The sequence below is a fragment of the Polistes fuscatus genome, unplaced genomic scaffold (assembly GCF_010416935.1).
Source record: "Polistes fuscatus isolate 324 unplaced genomic scaffold, CU_Pfus_HIC Scaffold7, whole genome shotgun sequence".
In the NCBI taxonomy this organism is placed as follows: Eukaryota; Metazoa; Arthropoda; class Insecta; order Hymenoptera; family Vespidae; genus Polistes; species Polistes fuscatus.
This window is the reverse complement of record NW_025113151.1, coordinates 1342460-1357428: the sequence shown is the minus strand read 5'-3', so window position 1 is coordinate 1357428 and position 14969 is coordinate 1342460. Positions and strand designations below refer to the sequence as shown.

The window sequence follows — 14969 nt, the reverse complement described above, 5'->3', positions numbered from 1 at the left end:
ACTACGATAATTCATTTACTTAATCGTGATCAGTAGCAATTAATTTCTAACGAAACGCGAATAATTACAGTTTTTTTTCTTATTTCTTTTTTTATATTTAATATATTTAATATTGCATTTATTTGCATAAGGTTATATACATATATATAAATTATTTTATAGTTAAATTTATTCAAATACTTTCCTCTGTAGATTTCTTCTTCTGTATGTTACGAATGAAATCTTGCATCGGTTATATTAGAGAGAACAAAATTTAGTCGAAGAAAGGGGGGGGGTCTGTGTACAATACCTTCTTTTCGAGTAGTACAATTTAAAAATACTTATATAAAAATCAGAATTGAATAGAATAATGTATTTTTTACATAGAAGAAGAAAAACAAAAAAAAAATTATAGAGAAATAGTCATCCAAATAGTGTTGTATAATAAAAAAAAAAAAAGAAGAAAAAAATTTTTGGAGTACCCAAACTGATTTTACTAAAACGAAAAAAAACAAAACAAAAATCAAATATTTTGTAGTATATAATATTAATGATTAAAAATAAAAGTTAATACCGACGTTATGGTACCTTTACAAAAAAAAAAATAAAAGGAAAACTAAACACATAATACACACACACAAACGCGCGGAATATGTTTAGGGTAAAGAATTAGACAAGACGAGGACAATTATAAGAACAAAATTTATGCAGAATCGATTAATATCATATTTCAAGTATATCGTACGCTCAATTACTTGGCATTAATAATTGTGGAAAAGCCAAATGTAATAATAAAACGGAAAGAACTTGATCGTAAATTTTCTTAATCGCTACAATTATATCATTTTTATTTTTATTTATTTTTTTTTTATTTTTTTTTATTTATTTTCTTTTTTTTTTTTAAATTTACTACACTAAAATATGTAGCAGGATTTTATTATTTGTTTTACAAAACGTTTTTGTTATATTTATTAATATAACAATATGACCAGCGAGACTTATCGGTACGACAAAGATGGAAAAATTTGTATTGCAAGCGTGATGGCATTTATTATCAATAAACAACTTATTTAACAGGGCCTTTGATGTACATGAGAGAGAGAAATATTCGTTTTTTTTTTTTTTTATTTAATAATGCTTCTTAATGCGCATTTTTTTATTTTTTAAGTATGTTAATACGTATAGTTTACGTTTGAAAAATTTGGCGGAAGTTAGGAATGGACCGATTATAATTCTTTTCTATTCTTCATTTGCGAATAAGTATTCACAATGAAGTATATTTTTTGTATCGATGACAATCAATATTTTTTTTTTCTTTTATTAATAAAGCTTTAATAGAATAAAAAGAAGAAGATAATAACACATTTTAGCAATCCTTGCTAAAAAAAGAACTTTTGCCTTATTCATCATCGATTCAAAATAAAGTAACAAATTAATATATATATAATCTTTAATAATTCAAAGCAACAGAATAATAAGAGTAAATAACATTTTTTTAAACATCAACAAATATTAAAAAAAAAAGAAAAATAAATAATATAAATGATATTTCAAACTCTCGCAATAAAAGAAACATTTTATAAGACTATGATAATAATATATGTTCTGGTCCATTCCTATCTTACATTTAATGTAATTCACACGTAGGACTTCGCACATTACATGATAATCAATAACCAACGTGCAGTGAGAGACGTGGGTATGAGGCTTACTCTTCTTGTTATTTTCAGTTCATATGCACATGCGAACAATGTTCTTTGTCTCTACGCACATGTATAATTTAATATATATATATATATCTCAAGGACGAAAAAAGTATTTATTTGGATTACAATAGAAAAACATGCCAAGTGCATACAAAAATTATTTTTATTCATGTGCATATGGACTATTCTTTTTTTCTTTTTTTTTTTATTATTATTATTTAAACGTTTCTCTTATCTTTTCTTTCCTTTTCATTTTTTTTCTTTTAATTTCTTTTTACGACGCACGCGCGCACAACAGTTCAACCTCTTTGATACCGGTAAAGAATTTCTTTTTTTTCTCCCACTTGTTTGTTTTCTTTTTTTTTTTTATTTCGTTTGTAAGTATTTCATAGCTTTTAGTATACAAGTATGAAGTAGGAGGCTGGGCACCGCCCACCGAGTTATCACAGTCGTCTGGTGCCGCAGCACATACGTATACGTGGTTCAGCCTTACAACCTACCTCTTAATCTAAACATTATATCTGAATTCTAATTATTTTAAAAACAGTATAGTTCCGTACAAGGTAGTTTATATGTTACATATTAAAGCAATGATTTATTTTCTTGTTTTTTTTTTCTTTTTTAGTCTCTTGTCCATGCTACCAGGAGCATGAGTGTGTATTATTATTGCTGTCATTTAGAAACACAGCGGCCTAACTAGATAGCATTTTGCTAGATGTATCTTTTTTAAAAAAAAAATACAAATACAAAACATTCGCAAAGAATGTTTTCTTTCGACAAAGCGTAGAAGAAAGATGACATATGTTTAATCGAAACAAATTTTTAAGCATAGATCATTTATCAATTAATAGTTCATTGTATTTCTAGTTAAACCACCGTTCATCGTTATTCGTACAACACAACATCACCACCACAAACAACCCCACATACTTTCCCCCACGATTTTACATAGTTTTACTTTTTTTCGTATTATTATTTAATATTTAATTTCTTTTTGTTTTTTTTTATACTACCACATATATGGAGCTATACTGTCAGCTGTCTTCAACTGATAATAGCGTTTTACTGGACTTTTAAATTGTACAATATAATAATATGTTAGCACATCTGTTATTATTTTCCTTTTTTTTCTTTTTCTTTTGCATATCTCTCAGTGTTACAACAATAATACATCGGACAAAAATTTTTCAATCGAAGTTAGTCAAAAATCTTATAGATTTAATCTCTTCAAGTACACATTTTTTTTTTTTTAAATACACTGAAGGGTAATTTATAAATTACTAATGGAAGCACTCTGTAAATCTACTATGTACATTAAAGCATAAGGAAGTACTCAAGACTTTAGGTTTTTATTCTTTTTTTTTTTCTTTTATGTAACTTTACTGTGTACAAGTGGATAGTAGTCCGATATTTAGAACCCTTTTTGTTTTATATTTTTTCGTATTTTTCTTAGACTCAACTGACTAGTGGTGTGTGATTACGTTTAAGCTGTGAACTATTCGTGCAGTTATTTTAAAAAAAAAACGTAATAAAATATTTTCTATACGTCGAACTATTCAAAAAAATGATAATCGTAGATGGAAGTTATTATTAATTTCATTTGCAATATTATTTCAGAGAGAAACATCTCTCAACGTTTATGTTACATATGTTTTTTTTTTTTCTTTTAAATTATCCAGGAAGAGAAAATGTATTTGTAAATGTACAAAGTGATGGACGGAACGTCAGAAGAGATTATTATACGTGGAACTAGTATAATATTTTTTTTTTTAATGAGAAATAAAGAAAACATTTCCAACGCTCTGTATCCAGTAAATATAATAAATATTTCACGTAAAACGTAATGATCATGTGTAGACAGCAAAAGTACAGATTACTTATATTCTACAAATGGCATGTGGGTGTCGTCGTTCGCTTAGGACTTTGTTTCATTTAAAAAGAAAAATTTCGTTCTTTTTTTCTTCTCTTTCTTTCTTTCTTTCTTTTAGATAATAATAATTTGTTTTCTTCAGTTTTTTTGTATCCTTAGTAACAGTTCCATATTCATATGTACAGTAATACCGTGTCTTATAAATTGACGGTAGTTGCACAGAGACGACACTTAGAGTTTAAAAATATAATCATCATATATTTTAAGTATTATTATATTATCATCGTGTTACTAATAGGTCGTATTATTATTATTATTATTATTATTATTATTATTAATAATATTATTATTATTTTTATTATTAGTACTATATTACTATCCTCATCATCATCATCATCGTCATCATCATTTTCATTATTGTTATTAATAATTATTATTAATATTATTGTTTAACTTGGAGGGACAGCACTTTGCTATGTCACGACACTGCAGAGCTGAGAATAAAAGATTGTAGAAGTTACCACGCTCCTTGATGGCACGGAAAACAATGATTTTTCATAAACTTACAACAGTTTCTTTTTTTTTTTTTTTTTTTTAATTATATCTGCACGAGCGGAACAACTTAATAGTTTGCGGCAAATATTAGACTAGCGGATGTCGTGTACGGGGGGGGGGAAGTAATTTAATATTCCAATTCAAAATCAAAATTTAACACCTTTATCTAATTTACTTTTTAGCCCTTTTTTCTTTTACGTAGCTGAGAGAGAAAATGATATTAAAATAGAGGCGGTAAAAAAGGAAAATTAAATATTGTTTACTCGTTCAGACACTGCCCTTTAATCTTCTTCTTATTCTTTCTTTCTTTCTTTCTTTCTTTCATTCTTTTTTCTTTTCTTTCTTTCTTTTTTTTTTTAATTATTCTCTCTTATTTTTATCATACGTAGATTAGAAAAACATGATAAAATTTAAGTTACTCGTAACTTTACAAAGAATATATACCTTTTGTGTTATTTTTTTTTTGTTTCTTTTGGGAAAGCAATTTTCTTTAGTATAAAAATATAAAAACGCTAGTATATTATGGCATATTTCGCAAATCTGAAGATGTTGTGTGTTGCTGTTGTTCTTAGTGAAATTATTAGATGATTTTAATTGAAATTACAATAAATAACAAAATTTTATGAATATATACAGATTTTAATATGTCGTTATTTTATACGTAGCATTTTATCTATTGTCTGCATTGTCTTTTAATATTTTTCTTTCTTTCTTTCTTTCTTTCTTTACGTGTAAAATAAACAGCGTGCACATATTTCCAAACAACATTTTATCGATTGCAGACTAAAGAAAATTTTCATTATAAATTGTAAAACAACAAAAAATATATTAACCATTTTTGGAAGTACAACTTATATTTTATATTGCAAATAGAATTGATTTCATAAATCAAACGACTCTATTAGTAATAACAAATAAGAAAAAAAAAAAAAAAACAAATACTAAGAATAATTTAACTCTTATTACTAATTTACCACAAAACTGAAGAGACATTTAATAAGTCAATAAAAATTTGATATCTTTTTTCTTCTCTATAAAGAAAAAAATCGTAGTATATACTTTAATTAAGTTACACATCGAAGACCACGATTTTTTATTCCGGTACTTAAAGGAATATCAAATATTCGTTTGTTTCTATTTCTTTGATCATAGAAACATTAAATCTTTTGGGTAATGAGTGGAGGATTTAATTAATATTTTCATATTAATAGAATAAATTTTCAATTTTTTCTTTTTTTTTTCTAATAATATAATAATAATAAAAAGGAAGATACAAAGCCAGAGCTCAGAATAGACGCATAGGTAGAGACGATAAGAAGAGGAGAGAGAGAGAGAGCGTGATAACCCCTACTCATGTACCCTTGGTTGCCGCGAGAATGATTACGTATTTAACAGTTAAAGCGAAATCTATCCTCGAATACCTTAATACTGTAATAAGCAACTGGATTTGAAGGTACCTTAAAGAGGTTATTGTTGACGTATCATTAGTGATCGACAGAGGTCAGTGAAGATCATCTTCATCGCTATCGTTACCGTCTTTTGATCTATCGGCACCTCCTTCACCATCGCTAGAACCCGAATCACTTCCTGATTCTTCAGACTGCCAACCACCACCTCCACCACCACCACCACCACCACCTCCACCGCCAGCTTGCTGCTGTTGGATTTGTTGTTGCTGTACCGCATGTTTGGATACCTTATGACGTTTTCCTACACGAGATACAGCTTCAGCACCAGCACCATCAAGCATTGGTTGTAAAATTCGTCTGCGCGCATTTATAAACCAGTTATTAACTTGCAGCAATGTTAGATTTGTCTGACTCGCTATTTGTCGTTTCTCGTCTTCCGTAGGATAAGGATGCTAAAACACACATATAAGATGTTTTTTTAATTATACTTTTGATTATTTATTTTACGTTATATATATTTATTATTAACTTACAACTATATGTGCAAAGAGCCATGTTCGCATGATACTGGTCGCTTGTTTAGGTAGAACACCACGCTTCTGTCTTCCCTTTTTAACATTTCCATGATTACTACCATGAATACTACCATGATTTGAGGTAACAGTACCGGTGCCGCATTCTTCTTCATCTTCGCTTGGAGCTGGGGAAGGTGGTGATCCTGCAACAATAATATCTAAAAACGATTTATTGTTGTGACATATAGAAAATTCATTGAAACGATTTATAATAATAATTATTATGTTCATTATGCTATGCCCACTTTTTCTATTCTTTACTTTTTTTTTTTTTTATTAAAATCTTTAACAATCAGGTTCCCAATAAAAATTCAGAATATGTAATAATGTCTAACCAAAATACTTTTCATCATTAGCATCTCCAACATCCACATATTCGGTTTCCCGTTCTTGTAGTGCTAGAAGACCCCAGTATCCAACTTCTTCTAAATATATTCTGTCAGCAGTATTTACATAGTCGATATCATCTATAAACGTTAATTTATAATTTGTCTTTCTCAACTATTTGTAACTGCAATGAAAGCTATTTAACTACACATTTACAATCATCCTTAAAAGATCTAAACGAATGATTTATTTGCGGGCCATAGAATGTGGTGAGACAAAATACAATTAAATATAATCGGTAAGAGATATGAAAAAAAAAACTTAATAAAGAAACGAGTACGTAGACTTACCTTGACCAAGATACATATCGTTAGCAGGAGTGCAAGGATGAGCACCGATCTGAGAAAGCGGTGTACTTCCATGTACCGTAGAAGGTGATACCGGCTCATCGTGATCTTGACTGTTAGATCTGACAGAACATTGGTTGGTAGACGTCGATTGAACCGAGGAAGGTCTATCATTTCCAATGTCCTCTTGTACGGCTACTTGATTTGCACCAACGTTTTCCAGTAGCAGATCCCCTCTGCTTACTCTGAATCCGTTAGTTCCCGACTCAACATCATTGCCTGTAGATGACAGCACCTGGCAAATATATGTCGCAACTAGCCGTCAGAGAGCAGGGCGGGGTTCTATTATATTCTAAGGGATGCACGTGTATTCATTTACATTTAATATTAATTAATAATAACAATAAAATAATACGTAAGACGATAGACGTATTTAGTTGGATACTAATTGTTAGTACAAAGAGATCATTGATATTATTTCAGACTTTGAACAAATGATTGTCTGTGAAATACACATACGGTTTTGAATATTATGGTAATACTCGTACACCCCTGATTGTAAGGATATCTACTAAGGTAAGGGAACAGGCAAGGGTGCCCTGAGCATAGTGAAAACATCTAACCTGCAATGGACTGCTGCCATTGCTGCCACTGGATGGACCCATGTCGTGTCCATGGTGACTGTAGTCGCTGCGTAACAAATTTTCGCTCTGCATCTTGCCTTTTAGGCACGTTATATATCTGTTGCAGAAGTCTTTGCACAACTCCTGTACCTTTTCCAATTCCAGGAGATGAATTCGCAGCACTTGTATCGCCTTGATCATCTACAATCGTGTTTTTATATATTTATAAAACAAAAGAAATTTCTTAAACAGTTATTCATTTATTTATATCAATGAACGTGCATCGAGATACACATGAATCCCATTCATTTGCCTAATTTGATTGACTCCGATAAAAACAAAAACTAGGGAAAAAGATATGAAATTGTATACATCATCTTAAAAATGTATGATTCATGATCATAGAAATTTGGATTATTTAAATTGTCTTTAGAAATTAAAATAAATTCTACCATGGGTCAATCGTGTTGGCCAATGAACGGTATTTTTGTATGTTCTGAATAAACGTACCAAACCATCAATTTCTGGATCATTGATTAAAAAAGGTTTTCGGTCTCTTTCTTGGTGCTGCACAAAAGCCTGTATGTCCATGTTGAAGCTCTCGGACGTCGAGTTGTCCGAACTCTGAGTCGCTTGTTCGCATCTTTCAAAGAGTAACGCGAGAAGGGGGAATAGGGGATGCTTATATACGGCCCTTTTATCAGCTTCGAATTGGGCCTGGTCCTGATGGGTCGTATAATCGGCAACCCCACTCGCAGGGTCCTGATCATAACCAGGAGTCACCATCGCTAGCGCCACGGCGGTGCTACCCTCTTGCATTCTATCATTCCTCCCTAATACTCTCCATCCTTGGTTTTGATCCTTCTTGGTTGCTGAATTTTAACTGCGAGCTTATCTCGCATCAGACAATCACATCCTGCAAAAGATAATACAGAGGATAATAACAAAAAACAATAAAGATGATGAATTAAATTTAAAATATATAATACAATGTTACATTTTATTTAACGACAAATAACAAATGTTAACAATGTAATATATGTGATAGTAGATTTTGATGAATACTCTAGTTAAGATAAGATATATAAAAATATTGTTGTATACGAAAGTTCTTTTTATGTATTATGAAACTTCTTAATATACGTTTAATCAGTCTAAGTATAAAGGATAAAGGAAAATTGAAGTAGGATCGTTAATTTGAGTGCGACATAAACTCGCACGATCCTTCGTGCAAAAGTGGAAGAAGAAGAAGAAGAAGAAGAAGAAGAAGCGGCGGCTGGTGGTAGAGAGAAAGTGGGTGGAGGGGTGGACTTGGAGGTGGAAGCGGAGGTCGAGAAGAAGTGGTAGAATATAGTGGATAGAAAGAGAACGCATATATATGTCTGTGTGTGTGTGTGTGGGTGGGTGTGCGAGAGAAAGAAAAGAGAGAAAGAGAGAGTGAGTGAGGTCGTCGCGTGGTATGAAGAACCGAACGATGCGGCACTGCATTTAAATGTCATCATTAGACGGCTTCAGCGCCATCAGCAGCACTGCTACCGACACCGGGGCTCCGAAGGCTTTCATTCCGAACGTCCCTTTTGAATTTTCTTCAAATTCCCCCAACCCCTTCGTAGACAACGTTTTGGCATGAATAAATAAAGCTCTCTCTCACACTCTTCTTGTGGTTTGGTGTGGTGCGATTCGGTTCGGTGCTGCTATCGATACTTCTGCAAAAAGTCAAACTCGCAAGAAGAGAGTATCTTCTCAATCCTTTAAACTTAGCAGATTGGATATTGGAATTCTGATTGAGTCTGAAAGATCTTTGGAACGGTGCCGATTTTCTTTCTCCTTCTTTTTATCAAACTATTTTCTCTTGCTTATAAATATTGTATATATATGGAGGTTTTAATATTTAAATATTATCCACACCCCAAATGGAATCCCAAATAACCATTAATACTATCACAAATATCTCCGTCATTTTTAGTCCCCATGGGATAAATGTTTAAAAATTGTTGCAATATTTGAAGGATTATAATCTGACGTGGTTTAAACATTTCATAACAAATATTAGAATATATAAGAATAAAAGAATAGATTAGTTAAATAAATCTTTGGAAAAAAGATGTTTGCCTTCGATGAGCCATTTCCTTTTGTTTGGCTGAAGTTAAAAAACATTTCAAAAGTTAAATATTAATATTTTTAAATGGACTCTATCTTCTGTTCACGATTATTATATTTTATTTCGCAAGTACCTGTGCATTATTTCATTCTTGCGATAAAAATATAATCTTGAATAATCCTATAAAATCAAAAATAACGGAGATATTAAAAGTAGTAACAGTTATTGAACCACCCCGTATATTATTATTATAAAAAAAAAGAGAGAGAGAGAGAATATTATTATTATTATTATAAATTCTATAAAATACATACTCTCCCACTCGTATTTTTCACTTAGTTAATCGAAAGAGAAAAAATGATAATTAAATTAGCCAATAATCATGAAAAATACTTTCGAATTTTACGCGTTGATAAGAACACATTCCACCCCTTCCCCCCTCTCCCACCCAACCCTCGAATGGTCGATCTAATTTGCTCGGCGGGAAATTTCATTTAAATTTCAAACTAAGCTCGTGTAACAATTAAAAAATAATTTCCTTGAGTACCAAAGTAGGAGAGAAGAAAAAAAGGTATATGAAAGGGAATAGAAAACAAAAGGTTTTTTTTTTCTTGTCGGCTAACAAAAAGTATCAAAGAAAAAAGGAAAAGGAATAAAAAGGAGTAGAAGGAAAAAAAAAGGATTTGATTGCGAGTCTGATTGGGAATAGGAGACACGTTGAGTGTCGAAAGCACAGGGGGCGCCATTACTTGCAAGTGGCGCTTCTTCCTCCACCCCCTTCTCGTTTCTATCACCTCAAACCCCAACCACCGGCTACCCCAACTGCATTTCCTATATCTCTCACGAGACCACACGATTCTTTCCGTTAAAGCACCAATATTTATCGTCCCCGCTGTCGCCACGCTGTGGTTTTCATTTAAAAATATTATCGCTGACGGTGAAAACGGTACCCTCCCCCCCCCTCGCCCACCATGCGGCAGGGATTGTTTCCACGTGACACTCTTTTATGAAATTTATTTCCACCCCTTCGCCATTTCCTTATCTACTTTTCTTTTTTCATCAATTTTTTTTCTTTTGTTTTATTGTATTCTTAATAAAAAAAAATTACATGAAAAAAATTCTTTTAATCGGAACTACAATAAAGGAGTATAATTATTGTTGCCAATATACAATTTTTTTTTCTTATTTAGCTCTTTTGATTCGTTTAATACGAATTATTATAAAAATATCGATAAAATTTATTACTAGATCATTTCGTGAGAGTTTTAAATGCATGTCATTTATAAATATTCCCCCTTTTTACAAGTACTTCTACACTACTACGCTGTATACTTTGGCTTAAGAAAAAAAAATATGTTAGGGGAAGTCACAAGTGGCTTCACCAGACCTCTCGGTGTCTCTTCTTTTGTCACGTTTTTTTCTCAAGTACAGCTGTAGACGTTTAACCCTAAACCTAACAACAGTTTATGTGTTTTCTTTTATTTGAAATTAAATTCGGTCTTATCTATGATGCAGTTGAATTTTTATAACTATTACGGATAATGATTAAATGATATTTATAATTACATTTGTAATTTTAAATTTACGATTGAAATTGGCGATCATTCGATTGATCGTGTTACGTTTATTGTCAAATAAGTCAAAACAACAGGAACAAAGTTCGCGATAATTTTCATTATTATGATTTTCCTTTTAATATCACCGTGATTATTCGTGACCACAAATGATCTCAGACTGTCGTGTTTTCTTTACGATGAAAATAAAGTAGAAAAAGGTGCGAAATCAGAAAAGAAAAAAAAAGAAATTCAAATATTCCAAGTAACCAACTTTTCTTCATCCCTTGTTTTAACCCCCTTTGAAAAGTACAATTCGAACACGTGCATAGGATACTTCAAAATCCACCTTCCCCTTCTCCTCTTCCTTTTGTGTTACTAAAACTATTGTCAACTGAAAAAAATATACTGCGGTGTAAAAGACTGCATTTCACTATCAAACCGGTTGTTGTTTACTATAGTTTGTATACTAACAGAAAATAAATGCATACGAGGAAGAAGCACAGGATAGAAAGTGTGTAGGTGTTAAAACACGCCCCACGTTCGACTAACGAGCATTACCTGTTTCTCTTCCCCTTTCTCTCTCCCTCTTTCACCCTTGTTTTACCTAACCTTCCCCTTCCTACCACCCCCTTTCACCCCAATTCCACCTTGACATACGATCTGTGTCTGTCAGTCGGGTATTTTCGATAAACGGCAAGTTCAAAGCATTAGATCGGACCGTGAAATTAGTCACTTTTCTACTTTGCCAACCGATTTCAATACAAATGCATTGGCGTAGACTACTCTGTGTTTTTTATTCTTCTTCTTTGCATTTAACTCTCATTCGTTTCTAATTTCCTCTTTTCTATTATCTTCTACTTTTTACTTTTCTTTTTTTTTGTCCGATTGGGCGTAAAAAAATAAGAGAAAAAAATAGAATAGTATGATAATTTTGATAAGAAAAAGTACAGGGCTACCGTTACCACTGTTGCCGTTACTGGATATCTGCGAATGTTCAAGACCGTAGTAACGAACGAAATTAATCGGGTGCAAAAAGAAAACAAACAAATAAATAAATAAATAAATAAAATTGAAAATTAATTTTCATTATCGATCGATTATTAATACCATAAATAATCGAAAATAATTGTATCATTTTAATATTAATTTTGTGCGTTACAATTAATATAATATTTGTAATAGAAATGATGCTATGATTGTTATACCATATCAGATAGAAATTAACTTTAATCTAATCTAATTTCATATTATATATTACAATGAATGACAATTGATTTTAATCGAAATTACAAAGAAATTCATTTATAATTTTCAAATTCTACTTGGAATATATACATCGTTATTTAATAGTTTGTTCTTATTTCTTGAACGCTTATGACGTTTCTTTCGCCACGAATAGACAGATAATCGCAACAACGGTTCATTACACTGATTGTCCGCACAATACAGTTCGTCACGATACGCGAGTACCATGTGCGCATGTTATCATCGATATTAACGCCCGTCTCTTAATATCTCATGTTACATATACACACACACACACACACACATATATATAAATATAAATAACTATGTATACGTGTATTTTTACGAAGGTACGATTAAAACCATTTGCTCTCATCAAAATGTAGCAATTAATATAAACGTGATCAAAGGTAAATGTTAAATATATGTGTGCATATGTGTGTGTGTGTGTGTGTTTTTTTATAAACATATTTACATTTTTTCGATTGCGTCACATCTGACATGAATATACTTCGATATATTTCCCTTTCTCTCTCTCTCTCTCTCTCTTTCTGATCTTTGATCTTTGAATAAATAATAGAATTAAATATTATCAACGTCATACGTGTCATACGTAAAAAAACAAACAAAGAACAAAACAGTATTGGTCATTTCCACGTCCAATCGAATTGATTCTTTTGCTTTTTGTATTTCTTTTTTAATCAACGCATTCTCGCGTATGCATTTTTCCTCGTGTGCAACAGCTCCGTTTTATTCTGAATTATTATTTCTAGGAAAATAAAAAAAAAATAAAAAAAGAAAGAAAGCAAACACACTACGGTTACAGCTAGAAGAAAAAAAAAAAAACGGATAATATATGCTCGTAATTAGCGTGCTGCATATATCGATAATGGGTGGTCATTATATGTAAATAATTTATTTATTGCGCTGATGTAACTTAGAAATTAAATGTAAATAGAAAATATGTAAAAAACTTGGAGATGTAGAATGCATCAATCGATATAAGATAAAATCGATTAAGTTAGTTCGTAACTATCTTGATATTTATTACCATGGTGTTAATTATCCCTAAAAAAAAAGGAACTAGATCGAAACCATTGTTTTAAACAGAGGAATGGACCAGAATAGAAATCTCACCTATACATATAAACTATTCATTCAAAAAATCGATTAATTAAATAAAAAAAAATAGTTCAATAAATAAATAAACCTGAATGTATTAAAATAATAAACGATCATAACAATATTTCTTATTCGTAGATATTAAAACAAATTAATCTAATTTATTGTAAATAAAACAGTGAGGTTATCGGTTGACAACTTTTGGTAAATAAAAAAATAATTGTAAAAAAAATGTATGAACTGCGAAATGTGAATCGTTTTAAACGAATGTATGGTTCATATATTATCATTGATATTATTATTATTCTCATTAAATCGAACATCGAGAAGGATTGGAGAGTAAATGCGATGATATCGATCGCATCAATCCGCGGATTCTGTCAAGCAGGCCGCGCGCTGGACTCCGAGAAATGGGCGTTCACTTTTGCCACGACAATGCGCATACAAAAATGAGGATTTTTTTCCTTTTTTTTTTTTTTTTCTTTTCTTTCTTTTCTTTTCTTTCTTTGATATTAGCGCAAGTGCTGCGGCACGCACCATTCCTGGTGTCGAAGGAAGGTGGAAAAGACGAACGGAAGGAACGAAGGAAAGGAATAAAACGAACCTAACCTCTAATACAACTGCACTAACTAAATACTCGATTATAAGTGTTCGGTCGAACGGTCAACGAATACCATTTAAAAAAAAAATCACTAGAAATCAAATGACATGTTTCTTTTTTCATGTTAATTTAAATAACCAATAGGAACGTGACTTAGCCGAAATGTATTTAGGAAATTAAAATATTATTCGTAATGTACTATACTTTGAACACATTTTCTCTCTCTCTCTTTCTCTCGTTCGTTCGTTCCTTTTTTTTTGTAACTTGCTTACCGTGATCAAAGTCTCCCAAAGCTGGTTCTTGCACGGGTCACGCTGCACTTTCTGTTTTATCCTCCTTTTCTTATTCTTCTTCTTCTCTTTCTTCTTCCTTCCCTTCAATTCAACTCTTCCTTCGTCCCTCTATTACGAATGTATTATCTTCTTCTATCTCCCTTTCTTTCTCTCTCTCTCTTCTTCCCTACGTGTTTATTTTCTCTTTTTAAAAAAGGGGATCATGCCGATTGAATTCGGCAAGTTGTTTCTTCTTCGACGAACCCCACTGCAACCACTTCTTTCTTTCTTTCTTTCTTTCTTTTTTTGTTACTCTTTCTCTTTCTCTTTCTATCTCCCTTGTCGTCTGATTTTTGTTCTTCCTCTTTTTATATACACATATACATATAGATATTACATATACATATACATATAAATGTATTTTCTTTTTCACCTATCCTTTTCTGTCCACGTGTTAAAACAACAAGCACACCAACGTCCAGATTTCTTCAAACACCGGTTTAAATGATCCTAGTCTTGGGATGATACCAGTAAGCTATGTTTACCAGCGTTCACCTCGATGATAAATTTAAGTAATCGGACATTTTTCATAGCGACCGTCGTACACCCCACCGTTCTCTACTCCACCATATCTCTCTCGGCTTTTGTGACGTCATCGATTCAATACTTTTCGCGAAGGTC

The 14969-nt window shown here is 31.5% G+C and overlaps 1 protein-coding gene across 3 annotated transcripts; it reads right to left on the bottom strand.

Annotated features, from left to right (window-relative positions):
• Positions 1-4808: 4808 nt before the first annotated feature.
• Positions 4809-14609, bottom strand: LOC122524210 (homeobox protein PKNOX2-like). 3 transcript variants are annotated; one of them, XM_043646351.1, is made up of 7 exons: positions 14289-14609; positions 7902-8307; positions 7392-7592; positions 6772-7063; positions 6430-6561; positions 6053-6252; positions 4809-5971 (listed from the first exon to the last, which is right to left on the bottom strand). In XM_043646351.1, the coding sequence occupies exons 2-7, from the start codon at positions 8208-8210 to the stop codon at positions 5612-5614; spliced, it is 1494 nt and encodes a 497-aa protein (XP_043502286.1). In that variant the 5' UTR covers positions 8211-8307; positions 14289-14609; the 3' UTR covers positions 4809-5611. The 3 variants fall into 3 exon arrangements, with proteins under 3 accessions (XP_043502286.1, XP_043502284.1, XP_043502285.1); XM_043646349.1 differs by lacking the exon at positions 6430-6561; XM_043646350.1 differs by lacking the exon at positions 6430-6561 and having other exon boundaries at positions 6053-6237.
• Positions 14610-14969: the final 360 nt, after the last annotated feature.